A 21,704-nucleotide genomic window follows, 5' to 3' on the forward strand; every position below is an offset into this window, starting at 1 on the left:
GCGATTTTTCAGGAGCAGTTTTTAGAAGTGGGAAGCGCTGTGAAGACGTGGGCAGTTAAAGAGGCAGTTATCATCAGACAGTTTCTACAAACGCTATAAAAGGGAGAAGAAGACGACGATTTGAGAGCCCAGCCAAATTCAACAAAAACTCAATACTCTCAGGAGATTATCAACACCAAAAGCTTTTATTTTATGCAATCCTTTGTAAACGCTTTACATCTTTCGCAATTTCAATCTTTTGTTTTTAAACATTATTTCAGCAGTAGTTCATTTACAGTGTTGAATTTTAGATTTTAATTGCAGAAGTTTATTCTTGTTTTCAAAGTTTCTCTAGGAGTTTTTCTTTACGAACGTTTAGATTTTTTACGTCCTTTGAAAATCTCACAATCGCTTGATCAATTTTTAATTTTCAATTTGAGGTCCAACCTCTGGCACGCCCGCACACACTTCAAAGGCACCAACCGTTTTCTTAAAAAACAGGGAAACAATTTGGCACGCCCAGTGGGACGATCAAAAGATGGCTCCAAGGACTCGCAGTATTTTAGGGAAAGATGTATCCGACTCTCAGGAGGAGGAAAGCGCGCCTGCAACAGCAGGGCCAGGAGGAAAAGTTCACACAGTGGTTGAACAGTTTGAGAAGTCACTTGCGCCTCCAAATAATGAAAATCAAGAGGCGCCACAAAATGTCATTCCTGTAGTAGGACCTGTTACTGCAGAAGAAAAAGGAAAGGAGAAAATGGTTGAGGATTCTCCTGAAAGCATCATGGCTCACATGATGGATTATTTCAAAAGAATGGAAGTAAGACAGGAGAAATTTGAAGAAGAATCTAGGAAACAAGCCAGGAGAATTGATGAGTACTCCACAGAAAGCAAGGCACAATACAAGATCATGATTGATACTGTGGAAAAAATGCAGAAGAGTTGGGCTCAGAAGGAGGATTCTGAAAAGAAGAGTTTAAAACAAGTCGAAGGGGGGCATGTATCTGGAAATCATGTTCAGGAGGTAGCAGAATCAAGTAAGGCATCTCAACCTTCTCCTATTGTTAACCTTTTTTCTGAGGAAAGGTACGTTCCTCCTCATCGTAAAAATGAGGTGATAGGCACCCCTCTCAAGGGAGCTTGCCATCAAGGAACGAAACCACAATATTTCGGGCATACTAATGTTAATACACAACCTAATGTGTATGATGAAGGTTTTGACCATATGGGAAATAACTGTGGTGGAATCCCAAGAGGAAATGCTACTCCAGTGCCTGTGTTTCAACCTCCTGTGATTCAAAACCAGGTGGATATTGATGCTGTGAGAGAAATGGTTCAAGAACTCTATGGCCCCGGCTTAAGGCAAGTGGGAAGGCCAGAGTTTCACAAGCCATACCCTGAAGCAATTGACAGAGATAACCCATATCCCAGAGGTTATAGAGTTCCTGACTTTTCTTTGTTCTCAGGAGATGAAGGCCAATCAACTTTGGAACATGTGGCAAGGTTTACCATACAATGCGGAGAGTTAGCAAATGTTTTTAATTTTGCAAATCTTAAACTGAGATTATTTCCTAATTCACTGACTGGAGCGGCATTCACTTGGTATGCCACCCTTCCTAGAAATTCCATTTTTGCTTGGCAGGAGATAGAAAGGCAGTTTCACACTCAATTCTTCCGGGCAGAACCTGAGATCTCAATTGCTGAAATTTCAAGAATAACTCAGAGGGCCGGAGAACCTGCAGATTTGTTCATATCTAGGTTTAAGAAGCTGAGGAGTCGCTGCAAAGTGTACTTGCCGGAGACTGAGTTTGTGAAGCTGGCACAGAGGGGTCTGGACATAGAGTTGAGAAAGAAGTTCCAAGGGATGGAGTTTCGTGATTTTTTCGAACTTGCTGCAAAAGTCACAGAATATGAAGATCTCTTGAGAGAGGAGAACCACAGGAGGAAAACTTCCATGGGTACATATTTCCAGGAGATGAGCCATGATATTGCTGTAGCAGATTTGAACTCCTCAGGATCTTGCATCTGCCCAATGTTAGTGAAAAAAGTACATGACATGTGGAAAAAGCCAAATGCCTCAAGTGCACAGTCGCAATATACTTTTGATGTTTCAAAGACTGGAGAGATCTTTGATTTTCTGGTGAAAGAAAAATTCATCTCTTTCCCAGAAGCTTACAAGGCACCTTCAAAGGAGGAGCTCAAAGGGAAAGAATACTGTAAGTATCACGATTCATGGAATCATGCTACTAATGTTTGTTGGAGTTTCAGGAATGTCGTCCAGGACAGGATTAACAAGGGAATTTTGAAGTTTCCTGAAAAGAAAGAGGCAATGTTGATTGATGATGATCCATTTCCACCTGTGGTGTCTGTGAATGCTACTTCTTTTGATCTTAGGAAACTCCTAGATCTTAAGAGGAGAATCAAAGAGATGGAGAATGCTATTGAAGAAAAGGAGAGGAATCTTGCAGTTCAAAGGAGATGGATTCCAAAAGTTCAGCCTAGAATACAGAAGAACAGGTTTGAACATGTGAAATTCCAGGAGCGGATGAAAAGAGAAGTCATAAATGCAAGAGATCAGTGGTCCACCAACAGAGGAGATATAAGAAACAATGCCAGGCGCCTCAAAATGTTGTTTTTGCAGTAGGATTTGTTACTGCAGAGAAGAAAAATGTTAAGTAAAAAAAAAAAAAAAAGGCCGAAACCACGGCCTTAAAAAAAAATGAGGCCGAAACCACGGCAAACATGAAAGAATCTGAAAAATATAGATGTACAAAGATTAGAGAAAATTCAGATTCTCTAAAATTCGGCCAAACTATGGCTTGTTTATTTATCATTTTTTTTTTTGTTTGTTGTGTTTTAATTTTTTTTGTTTTTTTGGTTGTATGATTGAATTCTATAATTTAAGAAAGGTAGGCATGTTGGCCACCTTTTGTTATTGTTGTTTGAGTTTTTATAGCAGTTGGAGCACCTGAAACTATTAAAGCATCTGGAACCGCTAGAGCGTCTGCTAGAGCCCTTGAAACCGTTAAAGCGTCTGAAACTGCTAGAGAACTTGGAATCCTAGAGCGCTTGGAACTACTAGAGCGTTTGAAAATGATAGGGCACATGAAGCGTCTAGAGAAGCGTCTGGAGCGATGAGAATTGCTGAAGCGGCTAAAGCATTTGAAATTGCCGTTGAAGCGGATGCAACATATAAAACAAGTATGTATAAGTTGAGTTAATTTTGGTTAAGAAAGATCATGTATAAATGGCTTTATTTCTAAAGTCATTCATACATGGGGGGCATTGTTTACGCCAAAATTAAAAATATGGCCCGAAGGCCATAAAGCCCATATTCTATTAAAAAGATACAAAAAGCTACGTGGAGAAATTAATTTCAAGAGATTTGACGTGGAGGATTTAATTTCAAGAGATTTGACTTTTCCAAGAGATTTTCAAGAGATTTGACTTTTCCAAGAGATTTCTAAGAGATTTGACTTTTTCAAGAGATTTCCAAGAGATTCGACTGTAAAAGTTAAATTTCAAGAGATTTGACTTTTCCAAGAGATTTCTAAGAGATTTGACTTTTTCAAGAGATTTCCAAAGAGATTCGACTGTAAAAGTTAAATTTCAAGAGATTTGACTTTTCCAAGAGATTTTCAAGAGATTTGACTTTTCCAAGAGATTTCTAAGAGATTTGACTTTTTCAAGAGATTTCCAAGAGATTCGACTATAAAAATTAAATTCCAAGAGATTTGACGGTCAGAAGTTAATTTCAAGAGATTTGACGGTCAGAAGTTAATTCCAAGAGATTTGACGGTCAGAAGTTAATTCTAAGAGATTCGACTGTCAGAAGTTAATTCCAAGAGATTTGAGAAGTTAATTCATTTGATTTTCATATTTCCAAGAGATTTCTCAAAGGTTTTGTTTTTGACCTTGACCTGATCTTGGAGGAAAAGAGAATTTCAGAATCAAAAGGCCAGAAGCCCGTTAGAAGAAGAAGCCCAGAAGCTCAATTGGCCAAGGTCCAGGAAGTCACGTGCTTTTTGTAAAGCGATTTTTCAGGAGCAGTTTTTAGAAGTGGGAAGCGCTGTGAAGACGTGGGCAGTTAAAGAGGCAGTTATCATCAGACAGTTTCTACAAACGCTATAAAAGGGAGAAGAAGACGACGATTTGAGAGCCCAGCCAAATTCAACAAAAACTCAATACTCTCAGGAGATTATCAACACCAAAAGCTTTTATTTTATGCAATCCTTTGTAAACGCTTTACATCTTTCGCAATTTCAATCTTTTGTTTTTAAACATTATTTCAGCAGTAGTTCATTTACAGTGTTGAATTTTAGATTTTAATTGCAGAAGTTTATTCTTGTTTTCAAAGTTTCTCTAGGAGTTTTTCTTTACGAACGTTTAGATTTTTTACGTCCTTTGAAAATCTCACAATCGCTTGATCAATTTTTAATTTTCAATTTGAGGTCCAACCTCTGGCACGCCCGCACACACTTCAAAGGCACCAACCGTTTTCTTAAAAAACAGGGAAACAAGTTTAATCATATTTTAAAAAAATGGAAATTTTATCTTAATAAATTAAATAATAGTTATTATATTATATTTAATTACGTAATTGATATATATATATATATATATATATATATATATATATATAACGGGTTATTCAAATATCACTTACATGTGTAGAATAACATGGTTTAATTTTAGTAAAAATAATTTTACAAATATAATATAATTAGAAAATAATATTAGAAAATTTAAATAACAAATAATAATTAATAATTCATCTTATAATTTATTACACAACGGGTCATGTAAATGTCGCTCACGTGCGTAGCACGTGGCGAAACGCTAGTACTATATATAAAAGCACGGATGGGGGGGGGGGGACAGGCACTTTTACCTAATAGCCCTTTCTAATTTATTACCAATTCATCATTTAATTAGAGGTTTTATGGTAATTAACAATTTTAACCTTTCATAATTATAATTAATAGCCAATAATAATTGTGCGTAAGTTATTTCACAATCCTAATACATTTTGAATCGTGAGATATTAAACACTACTTTGGAAACGGATTATAATTTTCACAATCCTAATATGCCTTCTTTATGTTGCAACTTTGGAAGTTTGAGTTGTACTAAGCAACTTTCGAGTATAGACTTTTTGGCCCTCAATAATATGAATGTGAGTGGAGTGTTAATGATTTTATTAGGCTATTAAATAAAACAATAATCAATAATTATAGACATGTTAATGTGGGATTATAATAAGTATATTATAAATAATAAAAAAATTCCAATAATTCATCGAAAAAAAATCCAATAATTATTAATACAATTTTTTTAATTTCAGAGAATATATATAAAATAAAGTTTATAAATTCAAAAATCTTAAAATAAATGTAATTTGAATAAAATCTCCAATATAAGTGTTAATTAATATACTGATATAATAAAATACATTGGTTTTATTATAATAAATTTAATTGATTTGATAAGTTATAAGTGGATGTTATTAAAATCAATTAATCTTAAAAAATTAATAAATTTGAGTATTCTATTTAAATTTAATATAAACTAAAGTTAATAAATAAATAAATATTATTATATATATATTAACAGATCATATTATATGCACATTTACCAGACCATTTTTTTTAATTTATACTAAACTGATTACTTAATTTGTGATTTTATGGAAGTTTGGTTCCTTCTATAATTCTCAGTCTTACAAGTAAAATTCTCATTCCATATTTAAATTTTATTTTCTCTCTCAAAAAATATTTAAGGTCTGCTTATTCATTTTTTTGAATTAATTAATATATTTAACTAATAATAAAGTTAAAGATGACATAAGTAGTACTTTATTACTATGCATATTTAATTTTTACATTAATATGTATATATACCCATGAGCTTTTAGTTTATGTAAATTACTTATTTTGTTTTATTATTTTCAATTTTTTAATTGAAATAAAAAGAACAAAGATTTAGTTAAAATAATGTTATTAAATTAATTTAAATTAAATTGTATGTTAATTATAAATAAAATAAATTGATATTATTATAATAAATTTAATTTATACATAAATTGCTAAGTCACACCACGAGTCACGTGCGTAGCACGTAATGCGAAACTAGTTTTATTGATTAATCAAATCGACCGGATCATTTAATTGCTTCAAAGATATAAAGTAAGTTAACAATCATACTTAGATGATCTACTGCATTGTCATTTGATAAAATCATACCAAAAATTCAACACTTATATTACACAAAAGACTGCCAAATCTTACATTTCGACATTTTATTTCCGTTTACGAAACTTCTTGAACCTCTTAAATTTTTTAATTTTTATTCATTAATAATTTATACTATATTATTTTGCCATTTTCCGTTCTACTATTTTCTATTTCAATGTTTTTTGTTTCCGCACCACATTGATCGGATCGAACCAAAAACACTATGTTTCAACTGCATTGATTGAATTCAAGTTAAAATACAAAACCCATAAATATCTCAAAGCAATTAGCAAGGGGATACGTAGAAGTATAAGATGAAATTAAAATGAATCCTTACAAAAATTTACCGCTAAGCCTATGATTAGCTCCAATTTAGAGCAACATACTAATAAACTGGTTAAAATGAACATAAAGAAGAAACAGATATCTGAACAAGAAAGTTCAATTTCATTTATCAAAATCAAATGTACATAACAAGGTTTAAGAGACGAAATCAAATCACAAATCTACCACCAAATTCACAATTTCATCTCTTAAATCACAATGTACACCTAAACAAATCTAATTCATCACAAAAAACCAATCACAATTAGTGATTAATCTCCTTCAAAACCTCAATCGCATATTAACAGTCTTATTTTTCTAACTCTCCAATGGAAACAACAACAACAGAATTTAACAGACACAAATCAGAAATGTTTACCTGATTTAAAGAGCAGATAACAAAACCCTAGCAAGAACAAACACCGGTCATCATCTTCAGCAAAAATTCTGCTATTGCAGTGATAATAAACCAGCTATTAGAAACCAGACCGCAACGAACATGAAAAAACCGGCACGGTTAACAGACCCGTCGCTGGAAAAATCAATGTGACGATACTTTCTAGTCAAATTAGGGTACAAAATCCCCCAATTTCTGGTACTGCCGTCGTCTTCTTGCTTCACATTTTTATCAGCCAATTCAAAAATATACGTCTCCTTAACACCGCCTTCTTTTCTCAACGGCGTACCACCGAGCCCGGATTTCAAATGTCCAACTAATCCTTTTATATAAGTCTCTGCAAATTCCGGACTCGCGTCGACCTCACGCACCTCACCGCCAGAGCTCGGCCAGCCTGTCTCAGCTACAATTACTGGAATATTCTGATGTCCGGCCACCGCCATTGCGGCTATAACAGCGTCAACCATCATATCGAAGAGATTCCGATAACGAACTCCGGTCACCGTGTCGTCTCTGAAATTGAACGGATGTTGTTGAAACAAAGCGAATCCGATCGGTATCTCAGAGTTTAATCTGTACATGTTGTACGGATAAACCTTGACTAAAAACGACGAGTTCGTCTCTTGTAAAAACTGTAATAACGGTCTGATCACCAGACGGCCGATCGGATCTTGAAATAGAGCTGACGACGGAGGAAACGGCGTCGTAACGGCGTTGACGAAGGAGAAAGTTGTGGAGACGGCGATTTTGTCGATTCCGAGTCCACGTAACGCTAAATAAACGTTTCGAATAGCCGGGAGTATAAGCGGTGCGAGTTGAGCTGAAACGGCATCGTCTCCGACTGAAATGAGTGAGATTCTCGAGCGAGGGTAAAACGGTAAAACATGACCGTACAGCCACCGGAGAGCGAGAGAGCGGTTAGCGGCGAGGGGGAAGAGGAAGGAGTTAGGGATAGAGAGAAACAGAGAGGTGTTTGTGTATGAAAAGGAGCGGATTAGGTTAGGTTCAGGATCAGTGAGGCGGACGCAGCGGAAATGTAAGGAGGAGATCGCGGCAGCGATTTTATCCGGCGGTGGTGATGGAATCGCCGGTGAGAATGACGATGTGTAGGTTACACCGACTGCGGTGGAGAGAAAACGTGGAGTTGCGGCGGTGATCGTGGTGGTTAATCGGAGAAAGACGAGGAGGACGAGCACTAAAACGAGCGGTTTCATTTTCTTTCTTGATTCTCCGGCGAGAGAAAAAAGAGAGAGAGACTGTCAGTTATTGCGCGGGAAAGTGAAACTGGTGTGTTTTGTGTGTGGGCATTTGACTGAGTTGAGTGCTAAGAAAAGAAACAAAAAAGTGAGCCCTATTATATGTACACGTCGGCAGTGAGGTGCAGGATAAGAGGAAGTTTTATATTTTGGCGGCGAATGTGCATCAGGCGTACGTTAGACATGAGGAAGCTGTTAACGAATGAGTAAATAGTGTCATTTGGATCCTCTTATTAAGTTTGTATTTCGCTTTAAATTTTAATCTTTTTTTATTTGCAATTGGGTCTTAATATATTAAATGAAAGGTTAAATTAAACTCTCTTCTAGTCAATCTCTATTTGACCATTATTTCTTACTGATGTAATGATGTTACTGATATGCGGCATACAGGCGTCGTTTTATAAAATTTAAAGGTGAATAATTTTTGGTTTAATTTCTTTAAAATGTCAAAAAAAAGTGCGGTGGATTTTCGGATTTTGATCAATTCTCTCATAAATCATAAACATAAATACTAGCCTGTTTTCGATAAATATATCAATTTTAGCCCAACACTCATTATTTATCAAAAACGCCAAAAAGATTCGGTTTTTGATAGATATATACTAATTTTTATAAGTATTATTAAAATGAAATAAAGTTAGATTTAATTAGATATGAAACTATTTGGTATTTTTGGATGAATTTGACCGTCGATGTAGATAAATAGCTACAACTAAAAGCTAAAAATATAAAATAGGACAAAATCAATGGGTTTTTTCCCAAAAAATTGCCATTATAAAAAGTTATTCCCAAAAGTTATTCCCAAATTATAAATTTAAAAAATAAAAACTTTTATCCCTTATTTAATTTTAAAATAAAATATTAATTTTAGAGTGTTTTCGGTTTAAATTTTGTAATTTGCAAATATCGGAGAAAGCGTCGAAATTTTAGAAGTGGACAGCGTGCTATTTACTGGAGGCTACAATAGGTTAGTGAATGTTTTATTTACTTTAATTTTAAATATAATTTGTTACTTAGATGATAAAAATTAGTTTAAATTAAAAACTGGGTTCCAAAAGTTATTCCCAAATGGTTCGGGTCCTTATGTGATAACCCTGCTGAGTCCGTCGGTGACGCGAGGTATCACTCACATGTTTAGTATTTGTCCATAAATTATGGTAGCAATTTCAAATGCAAAGCATTTTTTAACGGCATTTTACTAACAATAAATAATTATAACAATTATTTCTAACATTTTACTAAAAATATATAATTAACTTAACTTTTAAAAATTATAATTCTCTAATATTTTTTAAAAGTTAAATAAAATAGAAAAAATATTCTAAAATTGACTAATCTCTAACATTTTATTATAAATTATAAAACTTTTTTAAATTATACTTGGTTTTAGCATTTTATTAACAATTTTTATTTAATATCAATTTTAACAATTATAATATCTACCATTTTACAAATACTAAATAATAAATCAACAATTTTAACAATTAGGATTTTCTAATATTTTTAAACATTAAAATAATATACTAAATTTTTTAATATTTTTCTATATTTGACTAACCTTAGTATTCACAGTTACAATAAATTATTTAAAGTTTTTTAATTTAAACTAATTTTTAACATCTAACTAACAAATTATATTTAAAAGTAAAGTAAATAAAACATTCACTAACCTCTTGTAGCCTCAAGCAAATAGTACGCTGCCCACTTCTAAAATTTCGACGCTTTCTCTGATATTTGCAAATTACAAAATTTCAAATTTAAACCGAAAACACTCTAGTGGTTAATATTCTATTTTAAAATTGAATAAGGGATAAGAATTTTTGTTTTTTAAAATTTATAATTTAAAAAAAAATAAAAAAGAATGGGTTTGGGAGCACACCCAAACCCATTGGACAAAGGTGTCTGCAAGTCATACTTGCGGACACCTTTGTTTTACTGATTTCATAGAAATCAGTTTAGCTCCAAAAGTTATTCCCAAATTGTGGCAATTTTTTGGGAAAAAACCCCAAAATCAATGCTTTAAAAAGCTTTAATTAAAATTGACATCATCCGAAAATGTTTGATATTTTAAAAACATTAAACCCACGTTTTTTTAAAAAAAATTATTTGAAATTTGATGCTATAAAAATGTAAATTGGATTCTATACCAAAAGCAAAAAATGAATATTAGTATAATTAAGAAATTTAAAATTTTACTATTAGTAGTTCTTTCATTTTCTGCTTAAGCTTATATGTAGTTTTTTTTGTTAAATATTTAATCACAGTATTTTACTAGTTATTAAAATTAATCTCTTTCGACTTTACAAATTTTGTACTTAAAAAATCGATTATATTTGTTTCAAAATATAGAATGTGAATAATAATTTTGTACAACTCAACAAAACCAATGAATATGAACAAATATAATCTTATATACAACAAAATAATCAAAGCAGAATCTAAATTGTTTTTATACAACTGAGCTGACTTTTCCATGAACTAATTATTTCCTACTGATACATAAATAACAAATTGAGATACAATTCTATGAACTATTTTTCATACAAGTTCTCTTTAAAAGGATGTAGATAATAAAAAATGGGATTTGGGAGCTTAAATCTGCGTTGTCCCGGCGATTGTCCGATTAAAGCATCCATTCGACTGCTAATTACTCCGGTAACGCGGAACCCCTCTGTCAAAATTGCCGTCCTTCGTTTCGTAAAGTATTCATGAATGTTCATTTCCAATTCGTCATCTGATCTATAAGAATCAGCAGTCATTTTGGTCAGATTGCAACTCTTCGGCTTTAGGGGCGTGCAAAAAACCGAACAGTATCTAAAAGAACGAATCGATATTGTAAGAATGTTGTCATTGAGAAAAAATTATTTGGTTCAGTTGGTATTCTTGCAAATATTCGGTTTTTGATTCGGTTTGGACATTTAATATATCCTGGTTTGGTCAGTTTCAGTTATTCCAGACCCGCAGACCGAACCAAACTGACTGATGTCATTGATATGAGGAGATATATAAATAAAGAAATGCATATGGTGGAAAAGATTTTTAAGATTTGTAATAAATTATGCATTTTGTAAACAAGCAATTTATATAGAGAAAGGCAAAAACAGCAGTATTTACACCCTGTATGGTTATAATATCAGAAATATAATGCACAGAAACTTTCTGATTTTTATATTTTGACGTTTCGCTTCCGAAGTTTCAAAGGTTTGTTATCACCTATCTTGCAAAAATATTGCTTCGTTGTTTTGCATTTTAGCGTTTTTCGATTTAATATTTCTGTTTCCGTGCCATATAGTTTTGTTTCTAAAAATGCTTCCAAAATTCTATAACTTTACCATAATCTATCTTGTAAAAATTATTGCTTCATTGTTTTTGCATTTCAGCGTTTTTCGTTTTGATATTTCCGTTTCCGTGCACAACAGTATCAGAACTAGCAATCAATAAAATTATTTACTGGATTTAGAGAAAGGAAACACAGTACGAGTACCTCATAATGACCGAAGACCAACCTCTGTATCCTGCAAAAATAAGCTGCTCGACAGTGGCATTTCGTAGTCTCTCTGGTTTGCTTGATAATAAAATCAAAGACCATCCCCTAGCTTGAAGTTTGTTGTATAATCTGAGCAGAAGTTTTTGTTTCAAATGTTCCGCTTCTTCAAAACAACCACTACAGCCGTACTGATTTAATCTGAACAAGACGAGAAAAGTGGATAACTAGTCGCTCTTAATTCTCCGTAAAAGTTAAGAAACTGCTACTAAGTGGGGTGACAGAACAGTTCTCTAAGGTGATCATCTAAATCTCGTTAACAAGTTTGGCATAAAATAATATGAAGCTATGTTGCGTGAAAATTTCTTGAATCCTGTATTTCAGTGTTTCTTTTCCGTTTTCGGAAACGCTTTTAAAACTCTGAATTTCTATATTTATAACAGTCTCATAAAAAGTATTGTTTTCTATTCCTTTTTTCTTCGTAAAAAGTTAAGTAACAACTACCGTGTGAACCGTTTTACTTTCATTTTTGGAAATGCTTCTAACACCCCAAAACTCTATATCTAAAATTAATTCTTATAGAAAACATTGTTTTCCCGTTTTTTATTTAAGAGATTCTCATGACGTGCTACACAGATAGGAAGTAAAAGAGCATGCAAATTATGAGAAAGCAATCAGGAACATATTACGTGCTACATAGATAGGAAGTAAAAGAGCATGCGTTTATGATGACAGCAATCAGGAACTTACCCGTCTATTAACTGATGTGCATAATCAGGAGTCGGAAGAATATCATCTATGTCCATAATTACGACATCAAGTCCATCATTTAATAGTGTGGCATTATCAAAGTATTTCTCCACCAACAATAAAGAACTGTTTAAATCTCTCGCATAGCGGCCTTCTCTGATGTTCTGAACAGCAAAATTCTTGCACATCGAAGGGAAATCCTTCGGCCTCAAGTTGTTGAGTTCCGCATGCATAGCAAAAATCTTGCAGTGGTCGTAATCATAGTTTGGTGTTTGGATCGCGACAACACCTTTGCTTCTACTTTCACAGGTTTGCAGCATTACTGTCACAGCAATCAGTAAGGTGACCATTAGAACTCCAACAATTACAAGACCGCCGATGAAGATTGCTGCAGCATAAGATGTCATGTAGAACCCCGACTCTACTAAATATCGACTTCCCATTTCTGCAGTGGAGAAATATAATCCCATTATTAGTTTCAAGTTTGTGCCAGAATGATCATGTGGACCTACTATTATCTCTTTTCACTATTAGTTATAGCCTTATAGGTATAATTAGTAAAAATAGACGTCCAGATATGATAAGCTTTGTGTATCACAACTACATTGAAAATGTTTAACCTATGTTACACGGAAATGAAGATGCCAAACAAAAAACGTTAAAATAGGAAACGGCGAAATTATTTACAAGGATAGGTTATAAGTTAACATATAAAGTTTTGGAGTTTCAGAAGCATTTCTGAAACTAGAAACAAAATTCTGACACATAGAATTGACAAGTTTCGGGGCAATATAGAGTTTAACCATACAGTTAGTTAAATACAACATCCAATGAATTTATATACAGCGATAGAACCACATAATAAAAGAGAGTCACCGCAGAATCTTCAAGTTTTCAATCTCATTTTTAACAAATAATTCATTTTTAACAAATCAAAGCGGATCTACCTTTGTATGTCGACCAGGAATTATGATGAATCTGAAGAGATGTGCTTACCGGAGCCTCCTCTACTCGAGAGATCTTGAGCAGAGAACTCCCTCTCCATTTGATGGGCATAAGCCGACATTGTGTTGATCTAACCAGAAATTACCAGCTCATGCAATTTGATGCAGAAGTTCTGCAATTCCCTTCCAGATTACAAAAGGATCACGAAAAACAAAGATCAAAATCTACCATTATTATGCTTCTAAAAGTAACCATGTCACTAATCAAGAACAACTACAACGAAAACAACGCACATGATTACCCTTTGTTTGGTTCAATTTTACTCTATACTTTATTTCATGTGAAATGAGATCATTTATAGTTACTTTATTTCACATAAACAAAATCAATTCTACAGAATTTCAAAGATAGAGTTACTAAATCAATTTCTACGCTAACCACATATAACTATATTCTGTTTACGACCAAACGCACAATCAACAACGATTAAAATTCTCCAAACTCACACGCTGACGCATCAACTACGCCAGCATTTTACCAGTACTACATTTCTTAACTTTTTTGCCAATTCACAATCATTCAGAGAAACAAGAAAAGTGCAGGGATATAGATATCCAATCTTGAGAAACTTTTTTTAGACAAAAGATAATATTTCATTGAAGAAAAAACCAACTACGAGAATCTCAAATCTAGCCACAACATTTGAGCCACAACAAAATTCAAAATCACTAAGGGCTTTCTTAGCTACATGATATACCACCCAATTACAAGAGCGATAAACAAAAGCACAAGAGTGGGAAGGAATACCTAGGTAGCTCGGACACTTACACAGGCAAACAGGAGACTTAGACACGAACACAGCGAAATGGTGTTATTTAAAATTTCCTATGAAGTTCCGTGTCCGAAACATTTCCAAAACGGGATGCAGGTAGATTGAATGAAGTCTCCATATATGACAATAGGATAACTTCGCAATCAATGTCTAACATTATCAATATGCATGCCCATGAATCCAAAACTTTACTAATCTAATTTAATCAACTTTCACAATCTTTCAACAGCTAACCAACTGGATCTACAAATCTATACTGAACAATGCAAATTATCCAAAAAAAAAAAAACTAATCAACTCAACGTCAATAAGAAAAAAACATCAATTTTGTAGCTTAAGGAAACTGATAAAACCAAGCAATTATAAGTTAAAGATTGAAGATTTAGAACTAAAGATGCAATCTTTACAATAATTAAAGAGAACCAAGATAGAGATTAAGAATACCTGAGAGAGACATGGGTGAGATTGAAACTAAAAGATAAGTATGGTGGATATAATTGAATTTATCCATCAACTTTTTTTTTATCTTTTGGGAAGTTTCCTGTGTCACATGTATCCTTACAGATTACAAAGACAAGTTTTTTTTGAACTGATACGGCAAATCAAGATCACAGTATTATAATACATATCTGCGTAGCTGATTTCTGGTTGGTCCAGTTGTTGCTTCCTTGGACTTGTTTGATCGCTGTCAGCAATAGTTTAGATAAGTTTATTTTAGGTAGAAGGTACAAATAAATCCTCGACTTTTTCTTAAAAGTACATATCAGCTCTTTTATTTTTTGGGCACAATCAAGTCCTCGTATTTTTAAAATTGAACAATTTAACCGTCGTTATTTTAAAATCGAACAAATGAACCCTTATAGTTTATTTTTGGGACACTTACCCCCTCCCCCCAATTTCAGTAAATATTTTAGACATTAAAATTATTTATGAATTTTTTTCCTATATGATTATGAGAGACATGTCAACCATTAACGAGTGTTTCTAATGGTGTTGGACGAAAAAGGTTATTTGTTCTATTTAAAAACAAAGAGGGCTTAATTACACCCTAAAAGTAAAAGAGTTTATTTGTACTTTTGTAAAAACTACAAGGATTTTTTTGTACCTTTACCTTTATTTTAGATAATAATAAAGAGAAAAAGGTTAATCCGGTCCTCCAACTTATATTTTATTATCAAATAAGTTATTTTAAAGCATTCTCTCAATTAAATACTAAATTTTGTGTCTTGCGGTCAAACAAGGCACTTTTAATTTATTAGTCATTTAGATTTTGAAATTTATATTTCAAATCGTAAGTGAAATGTTTGACGTATATACAAATTAAGAGCTACTTGACTTAAATTAATAGAATTTGTAACATAATTGATTAAAACAATTACAAGTGACTTATCTGATTTTGAAATATAAATTTTAAAGTTTAACTGATCAAAAAAGTTAAAAATAAATTATTTAATTTCGAGACATAAATTTAAAAATTAGATTGACCCTTTGCTCAATAATTAATATATGAGGGGCTTAATTGTTAAAATATTTACAAATTTGCCGGATATGATTTCAGACTTTGATAAATAAGTAGCAATAACCCCCACCAATTATTTCTTTTTTGACTTTTTCTTTACATAACATAAAATATTCTCTATATCTCATAAAAAAAATAAAAAATTCTCTATATATACAATACATTTAAATTTTTTGCATATGAAGTCAGACTTTCATAACTAGGCGGTAGCAATCGTGGAAGAAAATAATTAAATAACAGTTCACCCCTCAAGTCAGCTTGGAATCTCATTTGTTTTATTTGACACCTACCAAGTGTTTGATAAAATTCCTCAAAGAAATATTCTTTTGCATTCTATCACAACTTGTGGCATTCTCCTCACCTGAAAGGTGTGATCTTTTTTAGCTGCTTGATTCTTGTAGTTTAAGCATAGACACTTCGTTTAGTTTAATCAACGTGTCCGGCTTGGAAACGTTTCGGACACGAAATTTCATTTTGCCGTGTTCCGTGTCCAAGTGTCCCATTTTCCCGTGTCCGTGTCCTTCCTACTTAAACCATCTAGTCAAATTTTTCTGGCTATTTCAAGGCTCAAGCTATCAACATCTCTAGATAGTATGGCTCTTATGAATGTTCATCATACCCTCCAATTCAAAAGTTGTGATATCTTTGGAAACCACTCTAAAGCTTTTAATTTTCTCCCTATAAAAAGTACAAGTAAGTGGACTGAAATGACTTCTTGGTTGTGAACTAGTTTTGGGATTTTATTGTAGAGTTTGATAAACTTCACCTTTTAATGCAGATTTTCAGGTATTGACATTGGTGGCAAAGAAAAGGGCCAATGCTAGAACAGAAAGTGCAAAAACCATAGAATTAAGAAGGCGAAAGAAGGTTGGTATATTTTAAATGGCTATGCATTTTGCACACTAAGCATATGCCTTTGAAGTTTAGCCACTTTTTTTCCTTTTCATTTTAGTTACAAGATTTTGCGAATATAAAGATGTTTATCATTTTCGAAGTTGATTGATCCTGATTGATTGTTTATCTTGATCGTAATGGGTTCTTTTGATAATGTTTTGCTGGAATTGAGTTTGTTTATGCGGTTTATCTTTGTTTGTTTGAATGTTTATACCAGTTCAATGGCACGTCCGAAAAGCCACGGCTTTCAGTCTTCTGTTCAACTAAGCAATTATACGCTATGCTGGTAGATGACGAAAACAAGAAGTGTTTATTTTATGGAAACACATTACAAAAATCTTTGCGGGGCGGTTCTTGTAGCAAGATTGTAAGTACTACTCTATCAAGATTTCCACAATTTAAATGATATTAAAATAACAGCAAGTGTTATATTGGTTATCTATTTTGTACAGTGTGTTTATGCTGGATTATTTGAAGTTTTTTCATCTCAATGCTGCTTATTCTTGTTCTGTTTGCAGGAAGCTGCTGAAGCTCTTGGCGAAGAGCTTGTTAAGGCTTGTCAGGAACTTTATATCGATGAAATATCATCATATGATCGCAATGGTTTTTCTCGTGGGGAAAGAATTAAAGCATTTGAAATTGCAGTTTCACAGCATGGATTCTTACCTAGATAGTTCTGCACCTAACTCTGCAGAATCTAATAAAAGTTTCAGAAATTTCTCCTTGTTGCAGAAGCTTAGCTCAGCATACTCTGATTGTAGTGTGATCAATTCTTCCCTTTTTTTTAATAACTTCATATAGAATCTTTAGATATTATAATTTAGTAGTTGCTGCGAGAAATGAGAAGTCATTTTATAAGCAGGAGTAAGCGTGCAGTCTTCTTCCTCCTCTTTTTCATTTATTATTTTTCTAATGTCATGGTGGGTCTCCATGTTGTAGGACCACAGACCACTTACTTACCACAGCACTAAAATATAGAGATCAAGGAATTGTCATAGAATCAAAATTATCTAGATGACTTAACAAAGACTAAATCATAGTTAAATATATATTTTTCTTCAGGAGCCTTGGTCAATTGTTGTTACTTGGTCGGCAAACTTAATTATGATAGACCACTATAGTCAACTTATACATGAAGCCATTGCTTCAACTTTTAAGTAATTCTTTTGGCAGAGAAGTTGGAAAAGCAAAAAGATGAATTATTTAGTAACCATCCATGGTCGTTGGCTTCTCACAGCTTTTCTCGTTTTGACTGTTCACTTGTCCGAATCTTCTCCAGTGCCTCAAGGTATTGCTTCTTAACTGTTCTCCATATGGTGATAGATTCCTTTTAGATACATGATGCATTGATTATATTTTTGTTTGTGTATTAAAACTCGAATAAAGATTCAAATTTTTATCTTATAATCTTGGAGATGATCTTGTTATTGTACACATGACCCTTGGATTAAGATAGATCATCTTTTGATTTTGTGCTAGGAAAAAGGCTCCCGTTCCTGACTTCAGATGTTAAAGAGGTCTCGAAAAAGTCTTTTGATTTCATTATAGTTGGGGGAGGCACCGCAGGTTGTCCCCTGGCGGCAACTCTCTCAGAAAAGTACTCTGTGCTTGTAGTAGAACGAGGTGGTTCTCCTTACGAAAATCCATTAGTATGGAATCGGATGTATTATGGTCTCGCGCTTCTTCAAACTGATGAATTTTCATCAGCGGCTCAAAGGTTTACGTCCGAGGAAGGAGTTCCGAGTCATAGAGGACGAGTTCTTGGAGGATCTTCAGGGATAAATGCCGCCTTCTATAGTAGAGCTAGCGATGATTTTGTTAAAAGAGTTGGGTGGGATGAAGAATTGGTGAAGGAAGCTTATGAGTGGGTGGAGTCTAGAGTTGTTTTTAAACCCGAGCTTACCGCTTGGCAATCTGCTCTTAAATTTTGTTTGCTTGAAGCAGGATTTCTTCCTTATAATGGGTTTATCTGGGAACATATTGAGGGAACAAAGATTGGTGGAACTATCTATGATAAAAATGGAACAAGGCATACCTCAGCTGATCTTCTGAGAGCAGGAAATCCAGAAAAAATCACAGTTCTTCTGAATGCAACAGTAAAGAACATCATTTTCCATGGCAATGGTAAGAGTAAATATTTGTTGCGTAGGAATTTTCCATTCCGCAATCACCATTTGATATATTTTGGTTAAACCGAATTAATCGATCTAATTTGATCAATTCTGTTAAAGATTTTAGGTTAGTTCGGTTGGTTTGGTTAATGTAGAACTTTGATTTGGCTATAGTTAAGAGTTTTAAAATTTCAGTTAACCAATTTTTTTTTATTTAGTTTTGATAATTATTCTGTTTATTTTTATTAGTTAATTGAATTAACCGACAAATTTGGTCAGTTCGGTTTTCTATTTTTAAGATTTGGATTAACTCAATTAATTTGGTCGGTTTGATAAGGAGATAAAGTAATTTGGTTGATTTGGTTTTGGTGAATTATGTTAAATCGGTTAGTTTGCTTAAAGAGAGATTAAATTTAGGCTATTTCAGTTTTGATTAATTCACTTGGTTCGGTTAAAGAGAGAAAGTAATTTCGTCAATTTGGTTTTGGTCAAATTGGTTTGTTTTTAGCTGAACCAACTGATTGCTCCCCCCTAAATGTATTCTTAGATAATTAAACTCATAATGATCACATGTTTTATATGATGACGGTACAGGAAATGAAAGGATAGCTCGTGGCATTAGGTTCATCAAGAGCGATGGCAGCACCAATCAAACTTATGAAGCTTACCTCAAGGAACCTGAGGATTCGAGCTTGAAGGGAGAAGTTATATTGTCAGCAGGAGCATTAGGCAGCCCGCAAATACTTATGCTAAGTGGCATAGGACCAGAAAAACATCTTAAGGATTTCGGCATCCCACTCGTGCTGAACCTGAAAGGAGTCGGAAGAGAGATGCAAGACAACCCTGCTATTGCGTATATACCTGACTCAAAAGCCAAATATCAACTGTCGGATACTCCTCAAGTCGCAGGCATTGCAAAAGACTTCAAATTCATCATAGAAGGCGGGATTGTACCAATAAACTCGAGTTCAACGTTGACAAGGACTCGAATTTCCATTAAGCTTGCATTTCCGGAATCGAAAGGGATGCTGAAACTGAACAGCACAGATCCTCGGCAGAATCCTTCGGTCAAATTCAACTATCTATCGAATAAAAAAGACTTAGACAGTTGTGTCGAGATGGCTCGGTTGCTGCAAAGGATATCGAGGACTAAATCTGTCGTTATGTTCTTGAAGAATGGGGTTCCGAATAATCAGACATCGAGTACCGATAAGCTGAGAGAATTCTGTAAGAAGAATGTGAGAACCTTTTATCACTATCATGGCGGTTGTACGGTCCGCTCGGTTGTCGACAGGGATTACAAAGTGTATGGAGTTGAGAACCTGAGGGTAATTGATGGATCAACATTGTTGGAATCACCAGGCACAAATCCTATGGCTACTCTGTTAATGCTTGGAAGGTATCAAGGAATCAAAATTCTAAGAGAGAGGGATAATATCTTTGTATCTAATAGTCAAAAACAACCTTAGCAAATCCTTGCATTTTCTGTTAGGGAAGTGGGAAAATAAGAGTTGCCATGATTCCAATTCACCACCCTGATTTGGAATGGGAAAGTAGGAGTCCTGCTCCTATTAACATAGGGACTGGGAATGTAACAAAAGGTATGATTCATGAATATTGATATATATATTTCATAAAAAAACTTTTTTATTTTTCATTAATATTTAAATATTATTTAATGGATGAAAATGGGAGAGTTTTTAATCCCGATCCATGCAGTAACGGTGTTTTGAATCCATTCAATTTGTAATTAAACAAAACGTTTGTATGACAACCAATTTGTATCACAACCAATCTGGTAAGAAAGACGATTTCGCCAACTGCAACGAATAGAACCGGCGGTGTGGAAGGAACCTCCACCGGGACGGGATGGACGCCCGATCGATTTTGTAAGATCGGCTAATTCAAAGGGTTAATCTGGTCCTTATATACCTTCATAGGAAAAGCTCTATTCAATGCCGTTCTCCAGCTGTGCCACAATTCCATTCATCATTTTTGATCTACATAAGCTAAAGCTCATAGCATTGGCGACGTCTCCGGCATAAATGCAAGAAGGATGTATAGCTGATATAGGATCTTGTGGAACAGGATTTGATTCTGCAAGCGGTTCGGTACGAACGAAGAAATTTCGAACAAAAAGATCAGAACTCGCCGATTTTATGGATCCATTTGACTAGAATTTTAGATTTATACAGAAGTTCAAATCATTTTTCTCGAACCGTACGAGGACATGATTTGAGAACGAAAATGTCTTGTAATATAGTTGCATTTTAATAAATTTTAGTAAAAAAATTACTTTTAAAATGGTTACTCGCTAAATTTGCAAAAGAAAAATTATTTACCACCTAAATTATTTATTTATTTTAAATTTTTTATTCAGTTTGATGCTGCCTCCCTCTTAAATTAAACTCTATTTATATTTTTATTAATTAGTCGATTCTGAATATTAGTATGGTAGGGTTGTAAATGAATCCGGCCACTTATAAAAGGCTTTAAGTTAGCTCGAGTTTGTTAGTCTAGATAAATGGACTCAAAATGTAATTTATGCTCTTCTATTCAAGGGCTTTTTACACAAACAACTTACATTGGCTAATTGTTTACTTTTATACATGTCATACTTTCCACTTACTAAACTACCATACACAGAGCTAATTATAATTTTTATACGGATTTTAAATATTCAACCCTAAAAGCACAATCATCATAATTTCATTTATTTTCTCTCCACTCATCATTCAATTCTCTCTTTCTCTCAACTCATATTTCTCTCTTTTTCTCAACTCATATTTCTCTCTCTTTCTTTATCGTTCTTAATTTTTATGTCCCGCCGTCTTCCGCTTCGCCGTCCTCTATTCCTCCGCTCCTCCGTCATCGTTCTTATCATCGTCTCTGTTGTCATCTTCACCAACGCCATCATCTCTTCCGCTCGCCGTCGTCATCTATTTGATTTCAAAACTATAATTTATTCATTGTTCTTTTT

The 21,704-nt window shown here is 33.7% G+C and overlaps 4 protein-coding genes across 7 annotated transcripts; 2 read left to right on the forward strand and 2 right to left on the reverse strand.

Annotated features, from left to right (window-relative positions):
* Positions 1 to 6,640: 6,640 nt before the first annotated feature.
* LOC126660049 (glucan endo-1,3-beta-glucosidase, acidic) lies at positions 6,641 to 8,268 on the reverse strand. The gene has a single exon (XM_050353374.2). It carries the CDS (start codon positions 8,145 to 8,147, stop codon positions 6,987 to 6,989), a length of 1,161 nt encoding a protein of 386 aa, XP_050209331.1. The 5' UTR covers positions 8,148 to 8,268; the 3' UTR covers positions 6,641 to 6,986.
* Positions 8,269 to 10,582: 2,314 nt separating this feature from the next.
* On the reverse strand, positions 10,583 to 14,783 carry LOC126661220 (uncharacterized protein At2g39920). 4 transcript variants are annotated; one of them, XM_050355035.2, is made up of 5 exons: positions 14,645 to 14,783; positions 13,420 to 13,540; positions 12,424 to 12,868; positions 11,674 to 11,874; positions 10,583 to 10,928 (listed from the first exon to the last, which is right to left on the reverse strand). In XM_050355035.2, the coding sequence occupies exons 2-5, from the start codon at positions 13,487 to 13,489 to the stop codon at positions 10,721 to 10,723; spliced, it is 924 nt and encodes a 307-aa protein (XP_050210992.1). In that variant the 5' UTR covers positions 13,490 to 13,540; positions 14,645 to 14,783; the 3' UTR covers positions 10,583 to 10,720. The 4 variants fall into 4 exon arrangements, with proteins under 4 accessions (XP_050210992.1, XP_050210991.1, XP_050210994.1 ...); XM_050355034.2 differs by having other exon boundaries at positions 13,420 to 13,550; XM_050355037.2 differs by lacking the exon at positions 14,645 to 14,783 and adding an exon at positions 14,197 to 14,586.
* A 1,069-nt stretch (positions 14,784 to 15,852) lies between these two features.
* Positions 15,853 to 17,902, forward strand: LOC126660826 (uncharacterized). The gene is made up of 4 exons (XM_050354518.2): positions 15,853 to 16,412; positions 16,498 to 16,586; positions 16,831 to 16,980; positions 17,132 to 17,902. The coding sequence occupies exons 1-4, from the start codon at positions 16,313 to 16,315 to the stop codon at positions 17,285 to 17,287; spliced, it is 495 nt and encodes a 164-aa protein (XP_050210475.1). The 5' UTR covers positions 15,853 to 16,312; the 3' UTR covers positions 17,288 to 17,902.
* LOC126660825 (protein HOTHEAD-like) lies at positions 17,764 to 20,385 on the forward strand. The gene is made up of 3 exons (XM_050354517.2): positions 17,764 to 17,901; positions 18,093 to 18,737; positions 19,319 to 20,385. Exons 1-3 carry the CDS (start codon positions 17,808 to 17,810, stop codon positions 20,191 to 20,193), a joined length of 1,614 nt encoding a protein of 537 aa, XP_050210474.1. The 5' UTR covers positions 17,764 to 17,807; the 3' UTR covers positions 20,194 to 20,385.
* The last annotated feature ends 1,319 nt before the right edge of the window (positions 20,386 to 21,704 follow it).

The sequence above is a fragment of the Mercurialis annua genome, linkage group LG8, assembly GCF_937616625.2.
Source record: "Mercurialis annua linkage group LG8, ddMerAnnu1.2, whole genome shotgun sequence".
Classification (NCBI taxonomy): domain Eukaryota; kingdom Viridiplantae; phylum Streptophyta; class Magnoliopsida; order Malpighiales; family Euphorbiaceae; genus Mercurialis; species Mercurialis annua.